Source organism: Hakea prostrata, chromosome 2 (assembly GCF_041222555.1).
Source record: "Hakea prostrata isolate BN-2017 chromosome 2, UWA_Hpros_2, whole genome shotgun sequence".
In the NCBI taxonomy this organism is placed as follows: Eukaryota; Viridiplantae; Streptophyta; class Magnoliopsida; order Proteales; family Proteaceae; genus Hakea; species Hakea prostrata.
Genome location: NC_142601.1, coordinates 43380087 through 43395885, shown reverse-complemented (window position 1 = coordinate 43395885; position 15799 = coordinate 43380087). Strand labels below are relative to the sequence as shown.

The following is a 15799-nucleotide window of genomic DNA, read 5'->3' as shown; positions in this document are numbered from 1 at the left end:
AGATGAATGGGTACAAGATAAGGACAAAGACATAATGATTTGAAATCAAGATTTAGAGCTCAAGTCACTTTTGTTTTAATGGTTCAATTTACATTCCTTTTTATTTTGGTTAAGTTTCAATTCACTTTATGTAACTGTATCTTTTGAAGTATTTACATAATGTACTAAATGTTCAGGCTAGGTGACTACAAAATTTTAGATGGCAATTGTTTGTTTACTTTCAACTATGTGCGTAAATGGAAATTTGAAATGCTAGCAATTATAATTTCTTCTCTTAGGATTTCTGTTTCCACTGTGATAGTGATTCAAAATCTAAGATTAAATTAATGTTACAGAGAAAGTTTTAATTACCATGTGCCCTAGTAAGATTTAAGTGTTGTCAATGAAGGGTTGTTCAACTGGTAAGATATATTGTCACATCCACCCAGCCGGTACCCTACCTGGCATACCCGAGTGTGTATCCACAGCCCCAAAGATCAAGTATCGAGGAAACCAACCTCCCACATTTACAATAATATAATCATGAACAAGACATAATCAATGTAGCATTACATAAACAAAGAAATCAAGATAAGATGAAGAGAAATACAATATAATCAGAGTGCGGAAAGAATGATACAAATAGAATAATCAATGTAGAATAATCACATGTAGAGGGTGCGGAATGTAGCTCGAAACTAAAAGAAAAGATTACAACTGATTCCCAAAATGAAAGGAAAAAAAGAAATAAATCAAACTAAACTAATGTCTCTTCTAACTTATAAATACAACTTCTAAAAGTATAAGTCTCAGAATCCAAATAGCGAGTAACTAGCACATGAGTGCAACTAATTCTAACGCGATACGTCTTCACCCATGAGTTATTCACTTTCGTAGCCACCAGCTTGGGAGTAGTATGTGTCATCGGTTTGTGCGTCATAGTACTGGCCTTCATAGTCGTCAGTACCTGCAAGATAGTCTAACAAAGATATTTGCAAAAAGAAGTGAGTTCAAAAGAACTCAGCAAGGCAAGTTATATCCACAGTAACTTAGTAAACATGATAGCAAAACATAGCATGATGCAAAATGATATGAGACAGACAATGCATGTATGAATATAACTCTATGTATGCTGGTCTCTATTGGCAAACATGCTTTAAGTCATAGCACCATACTCCTCTGGGTAGGTCTCAAATCACTCTCCCTCAATAATCTCGGTATCTTGGGTTCTCCGGTGGTAATTGGGTCCTGCATCCCTCTTGGACATTCCTTGGCTAGGGTTTAGGTCCCGCTCTCTCACATCACCATTGGTTTGAGTATTGGCACATGTCAAGGTAAAACCTAGCCAAATGCAAGTCATATACTTGGTTATATCAAATCAAGTCATATACTTCCATTCCTCCCCTCTCATGATCCTTTCCGGTATCCTTCTCACTAGAGTCAGCGTATCCTATGGCTACAACCAACTCGGACTACGGACTCATCAACCCTATTGGTCATCCACAATAATAAACGGGAAGCTCTCATGTCCTCTCACGAATTGCACACCGGTCTTGAGCGCCCATGAGCCCAAATCTACTACTTACGATCCTACCAATGAATGGCCCCCCACAATGAGATCCATGTCCTCTCACAAGTTGGTTACCGGTCTTGAGCACCCATAAACCCACATTGCTACCACGGGTTACTCGGTCTCAATACCCTTCCGAATCGGGTTTGATATAATAGGGACATCCTAGCCAAACACTGCTAGACAAGCCCTAGGTATGATAACCAATAATTCGAGAAAGAGTCAAAGGGCACCATCGAAAATGTCCCATACCACTTCTACTGATGTCCAAGGACAGAAATGTCAAAAGGACATTCCCCAATCCCAAATCATACCTGAACAATCACATTCCCAATTCAGTCATAACATACACAACTGATATTTCATCATATAGAAAGATACATATAAACATGATCAATCAAATATGTAAATTACAATAATAAGTATCCATACATGATCAAAGTAATAAGAAAATACATGAACAAGGTCCTACTGTACTTAGAGTACTTGCAACAGTAATATCTTAATAAGAAAATGGAAGAACAATAGTATATTCATGAAATTCCCAAATTAGAAACTAAGATCATTCAAATCTAGGTTAATATGGAAACAATTGTCCTTACCTTAATTAGAATTGAAGAAATTCTAGAGAACAAATAGATCAAGTCCAAGGTTAGAAAACAAACCCTAAACAAGTATAAATGCATCATTAGGAAAAAGCCCTAGAAGATTGGAAGTCAAACGAATCAAATCGGACGAAGAAACAAGCTACTGTCAACCTGCTTGGTCGATTGGTCCAGTCGACCAAGTGAACAGTACACAGCTGAAAACTGAATTTTGATCCGAAACTCATCTTCCGGGATTCAAAACACTCCGAAAATTCAAAGGAACATTAGGAATAGTAATCTAAGACTAACTAGCATAGATTAGACACCAACAATGATCAAAATCATGACTTTCTAATTTGAAAAAAAAAACATGGTTTTCAATGAAAACAACCATGGATTCAAAGGAGAAATTAGAGAGAACAATGTTTCACTCTAAAGAATCATTAGCAATAGATCAGAGATAAGAACTAACATGAGGATGGATCTAACATGCTAAAGAACTAAGATTAAACATACATTCATGAAGATATCAATGATCTTACTTAGAAAATCAAATATGGAGATCATAGCATCATTTGAATGAATGGAGATTCATTCTCAACTTTGGAGACTGTAGAAGAGGTGTTTGCAAGGATACAATACCTACTTCATAATCACAGTAAGGAGATTAGATCATAACAAGAGTAAATTCAATAGCAAGTTAAGAGATTACTAACCTTGATGATGAACAAGAGATGAAAACTTTGAGAATTTACAAGTAGATCTTCCACAACACCAAGAGAGGCTTCGAGAGAGGTTCTCCACATTCTCTAGGGGTTTTAAAACAAGAGAGGCTAAGAACCATGAAGTCCTATTAAATAGAGTATCAAAACCCTAATCAAAGGATCTTATAAGATCTGTTGTCCTTGTTGGTCGACTGCTTGGTCAACTGGCCCAGTCGACCAAGCCTGACAATAAGGCTTAGTCAGGGACTTCAAGGTCCATACCTCTTCCAAAACAAATGAGCTTCTCCCAACTCAATATGACTCACATAGCATAAAAGAATGCCTTCAAATCAAGTCCAACTAGGCTTTAGGTTCATCAACCAAGCTCTTCTTCACCAAGGTGTTGTTTCTTCTTAAACACTGCCAAAGTTTCCAAGTATGGAACACCATCATCAATTTCCATGGGTTCTAGGTCAAACACCATGTCTTCTACTGAGATGGCCCATAGTTGCCTTCTTCCTTCACTTCGAGTCTTTGGACCTACAAACAACAGGGTTTCCGGGTCAAGGTTAGGGCTGAATTTCACATATATACCTCTCAATAGAGAGATCGTGGGTTCAACCCTTGCGGACAACATATGTAATATCATCACCCCATATATATATAAAAGCTCATGTTTCAAAAAAAGTGATTTAAGTGTTATGGGCTCCACCTAGCCCTAGCAACTATGCGGTGACATCAAAGTTGTTGTTTTCGGGTTCCTTTTTCTTTTTTTTTTTGGATGGATAAAACAATTCATTAACCAAAAGGGAGAAAAGGGTGGAGAAGATACAAGAAGCATAGGCAAGGACTAACAAAGCCAAAAGGCACAAAGCAAAGCAAAGGAATAAACCAAAATTGAAGAGGATAAATGCCAAAATCCTAGGCAAACCAAGGCTAGCGTTTTTAGTTTTTGGGTTTTTCTTCTAGAGTAAATGTTGAAATTCTTGGGAATGGATGCACAACCATGATGAAGATCAAAAGCAAAACACACGTGAAGAGTTTAACGTGGTTCGGCAAAATTGCCTACATCTACTAGAGAAGAAAAAAAATTCCACTATTTCCTGAAAACCTCACCATTTTCACACCTCACAAAGTGCTACCCTTTGCTTGCCCTATAACCTAAGTTATCCCACAAAAACTATTTATAGGAGAACCTAAAATATTAATTCCCATCTAAGTATAATTTTATCCTTGTTCAGACCCAAAACCTTGTTCCAATTTTCTTTTTTTAAATAAAAGGGTAAGTCTTTATTAATAATTATAAAAGGAAGTACACACACTTAGGAACCACACATCCAACCCTACAACAATAGCTGCCCCAAATACACTCAATTTCACTAGTTCCTTTATTTGCAATAAAGCAAGAAAAAAGATCAACGTGGAACATCATCAACTAAACCTGAAGCTTGGGAGTTGAATGGCATCCCATTCCAACTCTCTCTAGATATGGTCAAGCCACACCCCTATTGGGGTAGACGTTTAATCCTTGGCTATAGATTTCACCAAAAAGTCTACAATTGGATTCACTTCACGGAAACTATGTGAAATTTTGTAATCAATGTGCTTCAAAAATCCTTCACACCATACCATTGCCACAACACAAACTATGGGAGACGAAGAGATTTCATAGCCACCACAACCACCAAGGAGTCCGTCTCTATTCAAAGTTTTCCCATACCTAAGTCAAAGGCCGCAAGTAGCCTCTCATAAGCCCAATAAACTCACCTTGTAAACTAGTTTTAGTACCTAAGTACCACCAAAAGGAGGATCTTACCCTTGCCTCAAAATCACGAACCAGCCCTCCCACCCCTGCATGTCTTGGGTTTCCTAGAGCTAACCCATCAATGTTTAATTTGAACCACCCCGCTGATGGGGTTCTCCATACCATCTCCCTAGGCACGTTAACTGTTTTCAGCTACACCATCAAAGCCAGGCATTTCACTTGAGCATCATTAGCATTTAGGGCCTCCTCAACCTGATAAGTCACTTCTTGTACCTCCCTTTATACAACCTTAAACACCCATTCCACCCCATGCCCTCTTATATCATATATCTTGGCATTATGCCCTAGCCAATTATAGTAAGGAATGAGGACAAAGCCTTTTATCCACACACCTTCAAGGGCTGTAATGCGACTCTTTCCTTCTCCATGATTCCCACACATCATCTAAGGACTGTTTAAGGTCCACCTGACAGAGAAAGTTGACTAAACCCACTCCAAAGTTCATCAATGAACCCACACTGAGCGAAAACATGATCTATGCTTTCTACAGCCCTTCCATAAAGGTCACATTTGGAGGCCATCGCAATATCACACCTCTGAACAAATGAGTTAGTAGGGAGCCTTCCCAACATAATTTTCCACCCAAATACACACTGCCTAGGCAGAAGGTACATACTCCAAACAAACTTGTGCCAATCCACCCTTCCTTACTTACTTCGAACACAATTCCAAGCCGATTTTATAAAAAAAAAAAAACTTCATTTGTTTCCAGCCTTCAATGGCAAATATCTCTTCCATTTGATCCACCCAAAACAATAAACTGAGTTGCCTCTAAAAGGTACCTTAGAGTGGTAGATCAAGAAGGTGGAAACATCCACTCTCCTTCACACATAAAATCTGCCACTCTATGCTGAAAAATCCAGAAAAGTACTCACCCCCAACTGAGTACTCTCCACAATAGAGAATGGCCACAAGCACCTATCTGTCCAGAAGTTAAGACACTCAACATTGCCTATAGTCCACTGCTCTTGAGCATTAATAATCCCCCATACCCTTCTAAGACCAAGAAGAATAGAGGAACACACATTACCTCTTTTCAGTGAACCATCCTTAAACATGAATCTGAATCTCAAAAAAGATCCCAGCAATGAGACACTACAAGAAAAAGGGCCTACGGCAGCGTTTTCAAAACGCCTCCGTAAGTCTAAAAGTGCCGTTGTAAACCTTTCCCGGCATTTCAAAAAAGCTGCAAAAAATGCCGGCAAAAGCAGTGCCGTATTGTTATAGCGGCACTAAATAGAAGTGACGGTGATGGTCACTTACGACGGCACTTTTAACAGCGTTTCCTAGAAACGCCATCAAAAGTACTTGTTGCGGCATTTATAGGAAACGCCGTTAAAAGTTCTTGATGCGGCGTTTCTAGGAAACGTCGTGAAAAGTTCTTGTTGCGGCGTTGAAACGCCGTGATAAGTTCTTGTTGCGGCGTTTCTTATAAACGCCGTTAATAGTTCTATTGCGGCGTTTCTTATAAACGTCGTTTAAAGTGTTGCCGTGATACATTAATTATGCCGGCATTTTGTAAAACGCCGGGATAGGTTTTTTAAATTTAAAAAAAAAATCGTTCCAAAAAGCCAAATTCAATTTTACAAATGAATATTCAATTCCATCAATCCAAATCCAATTTTACAAATGAAAATCCAATTCCATCAATCCAAATTCAATTTTACAAATGTAAATGAAGTCCATTAGGTTAGATCCCTTGACAGTTTAAGTGGCCTAGGAAGAACTACATCAAGGTGACATTGGACCAGCCCCTAGTGGGGCAAGGAATGGCAGATAATCCCATGAATGCCATCTTCATTCCTTCCCCAAATCCTGTTGAAATCTCTCTGATTCAGGTTGTTGGCATTACTACCCTTGGAACCTATATTGAAGCTTCAAGTGGCAGCAACTTTGCTCAGACCAAAAGAGACTTTGGCATGTTTTCCCCTCAGGTTCTTATTCAATTCTCATTGATACACCTCTCTTATTCATCTGTGCAATCTTCAAAAACATAGGATCTGATTTGGCCAGACGTTTAAGACCTTCAACAAGTTTTGGAAGATCTGAAGCAACCTTGCATTGTACAGCCACACGCACAACAGGTGAGACGGAGAACTTCATAGCACGAATTGGATGAGCATCAACTTCCTTCTCATTTGTCAGGGTAGCATTCTTGGTGATGAACTGGTCAAGACCAACAAGAGCAACTGTATTACCACAAGGAACATCCTCAACTGATTCCTGCTTCTTTCCCATCCAGATGACAGTCCTCTGGACACTCTTAACATACAAGTCCTTCTTCTGGCCAGGTACAAAGTTTGGTCCCATGATTCTAACCTTCAAACCTGTAGAGACCTTGCCATCAAAGACACGACCAAAAGCAAAGAACCTACCTTTGTCAGAGGCTGGAATCATCTTGGACACATACAGCATAAGAGGTCCTTCAGGATCACAGTTCCTAATAGCATTAGCAGAGACATCATCCATAGGACCCTCGTACAAGTTCTCAACACGATACCTCTGGGCCTTGGAAGGAGATGGAAGGTGAAAGATCATCATTTCAAGTAGAGCAGTGCTAGCAGGGAGCCATGTTTGCATAACACGCTTCATTAAAGGCTTCCCAGCCAAGTCTTTCTCATCAGACTTCATTGTCACACCAAGCTTCTGCAACATAGGCCACAGCTAGTCTTTTTGATCATTCATGCAAGTATTGAGATGGGTTCATAACAGAACTGAACAAACCCCCTCTTGCAGGTTGGTGAACCAGTGTTCTTGCTGGTCCATTTCTTGGTAGCAGGGTCAAAATAATTCTCACCCCAGAGCCTCTCCATCATCTTTGACTCATCTACACCAAATTTGGATGCATACATTTTGGCAAAATTGGTCAAAGTAAAAGCCCAACCATGCAGACCTGCAGAAAAGGCAACTGTTCCTTTCTCTGGGTAAACCTGAACATCCCCAAGAAGTGGATCCTCATAGGTGGCCATAATCACATTAGCATTCTCAATGACCCTCTGAAAGGTCTGATAAGCCTCTTCTCCATCCACCTGGAGCTCCAGGAAACATCTCCTGCAGTTTACAGTTAAACATTTGCAGATTGCATCTTGGAGACATGGACTTAAATAATATTTACAGTTAGAAGTTAGTAACACTATATATATGCAATCAATTCTGTATTATACACTTGGAACTAAATCTCATATGCGGTAACTTGCAATTTAAAGTATCCCCTGTTTTGACTCAACTTGACTAGCTTTGACCAAAAGAGTCCACGTTTTGCAAATTTCAACCTAAAACCTCTACACATATTCCATTATCCTCATTGAATCTGGAGGAAACCTGGATCAAAACGGAGACACTTTTTATGCCAAATATCAATTAACCAAATGTTATATATTTCTTACTTTAATCACTCAACATACTGCTTATAAATAAGCATATACCACTGTTTGATTCCAATAAAAATGGTTAAAATATGGCATTGAAAAAAGTTTTGAAAAATCAACCAGCCAATTCAGGAACAAAAAACTGGATCATGGCAATGGCTACAATTCTCAGCTTTTAAATGCTGGGGATTTTCTCAAATCTGAAAATTTCATAAATCTTAATATGGCAAAACATTGCCCCAAAAAAAAAATGTCATAAGATGTTCTTATGTATAATGAAATATTCTTACTTAGAGCACCTTTAAACAGCATATCTTGGTTTCTGACCAGTTGAAATCAGGATCTAACTGTGCCAACTAATCAAGCATTAATAGTTTACCATTACTGGATAACCTCATCTTAACTAGCACATCAGATGCAATAAATGAAATTAGTGAGACAGCCAGAAATGATTATAGTGCAGAAAGTTAATAACAGAAAAACACAAATGAGAGATTACCATCACAACATTTTATTCTAGTTCTGCTATGTTGAGGACATGTATTCCCAAAAGGTCCCTAATCAAATTCCAATTTTCAGCTCAATAAGAGCTAATGAAGTGGAAAACCAGAGCAGTGAAACAGAACAACAGAAAAACACAAATGAGAGATTACCATCACAAGGGAAATGATAATAAGGCACCAGAATTTGAGACTACTAGTAGTATATCCAAAGAAAGGCAATGCTCCAACAGAAAAAACATATGGAATTAAAGGAACCTTAGACTGTGAAAGTCATGTCTAAGGTTCTTTTAAACCATAGGGAGAACCATATGGAATTAAAAGAACTTTTAAAATAGATAACAGAAATCTGATCTTAATCTAATGTTCAGATTTATACAGGAATATAGTAGAAGTTGATAGGAACTTACACAAAAATCATAAATTCAGAAAATCGTGAAATAGCACTGTTGTACTTGTGAAAGTTTAGACACTAAAACCACTTCCAAATTAAGTTTATTTTTGTGCTGAAAGTTCAACCTAGAAGACTTGCAAAGCAAAGCTAAGTTGTGGAGTAGAGAAAAACATCCCAGGGAGCCTAAAAACATGATTATCACACTAACGATCCTTGCATTTTCATTGTCAAGAGATAGGCTAGATCAGGAACAGAAAATCCAAAGAGATGTAGTATGACTTCAAAAACAGAAACAGAAAATATCAAAAAGAGCAACAAGATTTATGAGACATTAGGTCAAGGTTTCCATACTGAGCAAAACTGAAATGCGATAGTAGGAGAAACAAAAAATGAACAAATGAATGGAGACAAATAAATATATCATTGGAGTTATCCATGGAAGAACAGAGTAGATGTAAGACAAATAAATATATCCAGAGCACCTAAAACATAAACACCATAGCTAAATTTCATTTCAATATCTGCAACTGTAAGTCACATTTTGAAAAATTCAATATCGGCTTCTGTCTCAGTTTCATTTCAATAACTGCAAACACATATTTATCACAGTAATCATTCATCAATACAAGTATGACTTCAAAAACAGAAATGAGAAATGAAATCTGATCGGGCTTGAGATTTATCGGTATTGAAACTTCATCAGCTACTTTTGGTCGAAAGATCAAAAACAGCAACGAGAAATGAAATCTCATCTTTATCATGACTTATAGTGCACACTTAGTGATTACGATCTTATGAAGACAAAACAGAGATAGTAGAGACTTCAAAAACAGAAACAGAAAATATGGGTGTGAGATTCTAAATTTCTAACAAACATAAATTTCCAAATCAACTCAATATGATCTACTAGACGCAGGAGGAGGGAGTCTCAGACCTAACGAAATCTCCGAACAAAGCTCCTTACCTGAGATTCAGCAGCTGAAAGCTCTGACGAAAGCTCCTATTCGAAAGCTCGATCTCTCGAAATGCTTGCAGGAGTGAGTGATTCGAGAAGCAGCCGTGAGGTTAGAATCAGGCTTACGAAAGCTGCAACTCGAGTTCGATCTCTCGAATGAGCGAGCAATGCAGAGAACAAAGGGAGAGAGCGAGCGAGAGAGAGAGAGAGAGCGAGCGAGTGGTTTTTCATATTCGACTGCTCGTCTTCTCCACAAGTGAAAAATGGGCGCGGGCGGGAGGTATTAGGCAACCACGGCGTTTCATGGAAACGCCGTAAGACCTAATCATACGACGGCGTTTCCAGGAAACGCCGTGAGAAAGTTAAATATTAACCACTTTACAACGGCGTTTCTACGAAACGCCATTCTAAACCCATTTATTATATCCGTCCAAAGGCATCATGGACATATGACGGCGGTTTTTGACAAATGCCGTTATAAGGCTACATATACGACGGCGTTTCTCTAAAACGCTGTTAAAAAGTTTAATATAATGAAGTTTTAAATCATTTTTCATAGTTGTAGGCAGGGAACGAAATATCCCCGAGTCGGCCCCATTTGGAAAATTTCGCCCCCCATTTTGAGTATTTTTGTTCAATAATTTTGGTATATTTGATGCATATCCTAATTTAATATAAATATGTGATAAATTTAAATTATTTCCTATAAATTATTTCATTTAAATTCTCCTATCTAGTCATATTTAACATATTATCTTTTGAGGCCTACATCATTCGGACATAATTGGAATGATTATCCATTCACTCTGAAGATTCTATTACAAAATTCATTCATAATTTAAATTGTTTCCATAAATTATTTCATTATATATTCTTCCCTAACCACATTTGGCATGTTGACTTTTGAGGATTAAATCGCTAGAATATAGTTGGTAAGATTGCTCATTAATCTTGTGTAAATATCGTTTTGCCCCCTGGTTTCGTTTCGCCGTTTCGCCCCCTTCGTCGAAATATAGTTCCATGGTTGTAGGGAACATATGACGGCGTTTTGTGAAAAGCGTCGTTACAAAGCTATGTACAACGGCGTTTTGTGAAAAGCGCCGTTACAAAGCTATGTACAACGGCGTTTTGTGAAAAGCGCCGTTACAAAGCTATGTACAACGGCGTTTTGTGAAAAACGCCGTTACAGAGCTATGTAGAACGGCATTTTGTAGAAACGCCGTGATAAATAGCATACAGTGGCATTTTTTAGCGAACGCCGCTATAAGTTAACATACAACGGCGATTTCATAAAACGCCACTGTATTCTTACCCAAAGTGCCGCCATAGACCCGTTTTCTTGTAGTGAGAAGTCATGTTTCACCTTCCAAGCCAATCTGCACAGGCAAGCCAAATTAACATCCCTCAATCTCCTCAAACCAAGGCCTTTTTCTTCTTTTGGGTGACAAAGATGCAACAATTTGATTGTCACCAATTTGCATTGATCAATTTTCCCTGACCATACAAAGTTTCACATTCACTTCTTCACTTGAGAAATTACTGAGGACAACCACCAATACACAAAGAAAGTATGGATTGACATAATGGAGATAATGACTTCACCACCTCCACCCTTGCTTCCAGAGACAGTAAACAACCTTTCCAACCTTGTAGACGAGCTTTGATACGGTCCATGATAGTAAGAATCTATCCCTCGTCACGTTCCCTATACAAAACTCCACTCCCAAATATCTTGTTGGCAAGGAACCACCTCTATTTGCAACACCTCCTTCAGACACGTCTTTCTACTTGGAGCCAAATTCCCAAAGAAAACTTCGCTTTTCTCCAAGTTAATATGTTGGCCTACAAAAAGTTGTTACTTTCCAAGGAAAGTCTTCAAATTGTTACCATACTTTAGGGATGCATTTCAAAAAATAAAAATGCCGTCAAAAAATAATAAAAGGAAGGGACAATCACCCCCTAGGCCCTGGCAGAGCTTTCAAGTGTCCTCTCATCACGATGTCCTTCAAATTCCTACAAAGCACTTCTTCCACTAAAATAAACAACATAGGAGAGATGGGATATCCTATCACAATCCCCTCTCCACACTAAAGAAAACCACAAGACCACCATTCAAGAGTATTGATATCTTGGTTGACACAAAAATCTCTTTGATCCACCCAATCCATCGCATAAAAAACCCAATTTTTTCCAAGATGACAAACAAGAAATCCCAAGAAATAGTGTCATAGGCCTTCTACATATCAATTTTTAGGCCCATCCCACCTCCTCTAACATAAAAATTTAACAATTATACCAATTCATAAGCTCAAATATTTTTTGAAATCACTTTCCCTTTCTGAAATGCACCATGTTCTTCATAAATTAATTTGGGTAGTAATGTTTAGAGTTAAGAGGCCATAATTTTAGTGATAAGTTTGCATATAAATCTTTCCATACAAATAGGGAGAAACTTATCCAAAGATCTTGCCCCCTCCATCTATGGAAAAAATCGGTGTTATAAAGCTATTATTTACCCCTTTTGGAGGCAACCAGATGTAAAAAAAAAATGAATATCACAACCAAGAAACAATCATCCCAAATAATGTCCCAATAACTCTTAAAGAACAACCTTGAAAAACCATCAGGACTAGGAGAATTCTCAGTATCCAAATCCCCCACTGCCTTCTTCACTTCTTCCTTAGAAGGGAGAGAATCAAACAACAATCTATCCTCGTAAATCGAAAAGCATGGGATAACATCTAATAATTCTGGATAATCCACACCCACCACAGTCTTATGAAAGTTTTCATAAAGCGAAGACACACATTTAGCTAGAGGTAACTGATCTGAGACAAGAGCATTGTCGTCCTTTCTCAAAGAATGAATTTTTGTTTTAGCTCTCCAAATCTTCACACTCAGGTGAAAAAACTTAGTATGCCTATCACCTTCAAAAATCTAGCAAACATGAGCTTTCTTCCTCCATAATTTCTCATGCTAGTTAGACACCTTGAGAAGCTCTATTTTAACATCCGCTCCCCTGGCAAACAAAACATCAGTCATACCATTCTGCCCAATTTCATCTTGATCAACAGCAAGCTTTTTCTTTTCCTCCTCCACTTCCACATTCAAGTTTTAGAATGTCACTTTGGACCACTCCTTCAATGGCCCCCAAGAAATCTTAATTTCCTGCAAAAACTAAGAAAAGGATCTTCCCCTAGATGTAAACTCCATAATGTACTAACAAATGGAAGAAAATATTAGTGACCAACCCAAAAATTAAGAAACTAAAATGGAATGTTGAAGGGCCTCTCGCCCTCCTCACAAGTCACAACTCACTAAAATTGGAGAATGATAAGAAGCAACTTCCTACAACAGCTCTTGGTGATAGTCACCTAATAGATCCAACCATAATTCATTGCAAAGACTTCTATCTAACACATTAGCCAGATGCCCTCTCCTCCAATTAGTGGACCAAGTAAACCTCCTCCCAAAGGATGGCAAAGCCTCCAATTCAAACTGATCCACCCAACTCTAAAATTCCGCCGCCAAGGCAGCACTGAACCGACCAGGACCCCTCCTTTCTGATTAGAGGAGAATTGCATTAAAATCTTCCAAAACACACCAAGGCTGCCCACTAGAGAAAACCAATTCTAGGTCACTTTAGAGAACACGGTGACTTGCTCCAGAACAATTAGAACGGACACAAACAACCCTAATAGTCATTATAGAAACAAAAGTAACCACAAGTGCACGGTATCGCGTAGCTAATGGGTCGATCTCAGGGAGATATGCCACTTTAGAATTTAGCATCTTAATGGTAAAGCAAGAGTGCAATGATTCAAACTTTTTAATTAATTAAATAAACTAAATTAGCAAATTTAAATAAGTGGTCCTAACACATACATCTAATGCGATGAAATTGAGAATAAAATAAAATAGATATATACTAACCATTTATCATCTAATAAAAAAATGCATAAATAAAAGGCAGGAATAAAATATGCAAACAATAAATAAATAAACAAATAAATGGAAGTGATCCGCGTGTCAGCTATGAATGGAGGGAAGGGGAGTATTGTCACACCCCACCCGCCAATATCGGTCCCACCCGATAACCCGTGGGTGCGATCGGTCACAGGATCCACGGTTTTATCATCAATAATAATAAATGCAATTAATAATAATCAAGAGCAAGAGTAAGTTTAATTAATTAAATAAAAAGATTACAAGAGTCCAAATGCTCCAAAAGAATGAATCAAGGAATAGAAATAAAGTAACCATGTTCCAAATTTTATCAAGTTTAGCAGAAGCAAAAACACATAAAACTAGTTTGGTTTAATTCTTTTAGATCCCTCGAGGTCTGAAGTCATTTCTTCAAATATAGCAATGTAGGGAGCTATCCAACTTTGCTCCAAAGACTTATCAAAATGTCAAGTGATTTGTCTCCTTCTACCGCCAATGGGTGCTTATATCCTTCTACCGCCAATGGGTGCTATAAGCGCTCTCCATGCATCCGCAAGAGGCTTCATGACATACATCTCCGTCACCCACTGATGCCGCCACATCTTCTTCAAAGGAGTTTCCCCAATCATACGGAACTTCTCCAAGTCCGGTATACCCATCTGTACAACATAATTTAACATACAAAGAAAGGAATGAGTTCTAATGAACTTAGTAAAGAAAACATATCTCATATACATATCGACAGTGTATCAAGGTAAGCATATATATAAAGATGATATGCAAATATATGGATGCAGCTATAAATCTAACTATGCAAGTCTCTAATGGTGTACATGCTTTAAGATATAACATCAACCCTCCTTTGGGTAGGTCTAGTCACTCTAATCCCTCATGGACTGGTTACCTCTATTGGGATCCCGAGCAAGGGATTTAGTTCTCATCAATCATCCATGGCTCGGGTTTAGGTCCACACTCTCTCCCCCCGACCATTGGCATGAGTATTGGCACATGCGGGGGTTTCTAATCTAATGCAAGGTCATACAGTGACATACTGCATATAGACCAGATACTTCCCCTATGGCACCAACCAACTTGGTTCAGCATCCTTCCCTACCTAGGAATGAGAACCCTCACGAATTGGCTACTGTTGTTGGACTCCATTCCCTAACCCTATGGTCATCTACATATAGTTGGGGCGGATGCTCTCATGACCCCTCACAACTCCCAGCCGCTCCTTGGATGTCCATGAGCCCAAACCCTAACATATGCAACCCTACTAATGCATGATCAACAGTGGATCACTGAATCTCCGCACAGACTGGTTACCACTATAGGATGAAATAGAGTCACGTCATTATTTATCACGGGTCATTCAGCTTCAATTCCCTTACCGAAAGGGTAGTAGCATGTATGGGTACCTAGCCATGCAATCTAGACTCCCTAAGTATGTCATCCAATAATCATGATAGTGTTGGGAGCATCAATGGGCAGTGTCCCATACCATAGCCCTCTGATATCCCAAGCAATTGACACCCAGTATGGATACCCTTTGTGAAATCCAGCCCAACCCTAGCCAAGACACCCTATATGTTTTGGGTGAAGAAAGGTTTGTTTAATGGTTGACCTTGAAGTTGGACCTTGATATAAGTGTTGCTATCCTTGAAAGTCTTAGGAAGTCATGTTAGACCTTTCCCTTAGGGTTGATCCAATATCCCAAAGTGAAGGAAGTGGTCTCTTTGGGCCCTCTCAGTAGAAGACATGGTATTTGACCCGAAACCCATAGAGTTTGTTGATGGTGCTCCATACTTGGAAGCATTGTCAGTGTTTGGTAAGAAATTGCACCTTTATGATTAGGAGCTTAGTTGATGGACCTAAGACCCATTTGGGCATGGTTTGAAGGTGCCCCTATGTGCTAGGAAGGTTGTATGTTGTATTGGGAGAAGCCCATGAGGTTTGGACTTGAGTTGGGCCT

General features: G+C 38.7%; 1 protein-coding gene across 1 annotated transcript; it reads right to left on the bottom strand.

The window, feature by feature from the left end:
• Positions 1 to 6588: 6588 nt before the first annotated feature.
• Positions 6589 to 14486, bottom strand: LOC149024405 (elongation factor 2-like). The gene is given in 5 exon segments (XM_089143469.1): positions 6589 to 7358; positions 7361 to 7716; positions 12494 to 12771; positions 12871 to 12980; positions 14345 to 14486. Coding segments are annotated over 5 exon segments (1641 nt in total). The 3' UTR covers positions 6589 to 6603.
• Positions 14487 to 15799: the final 1313 nt, after the last annotated feature.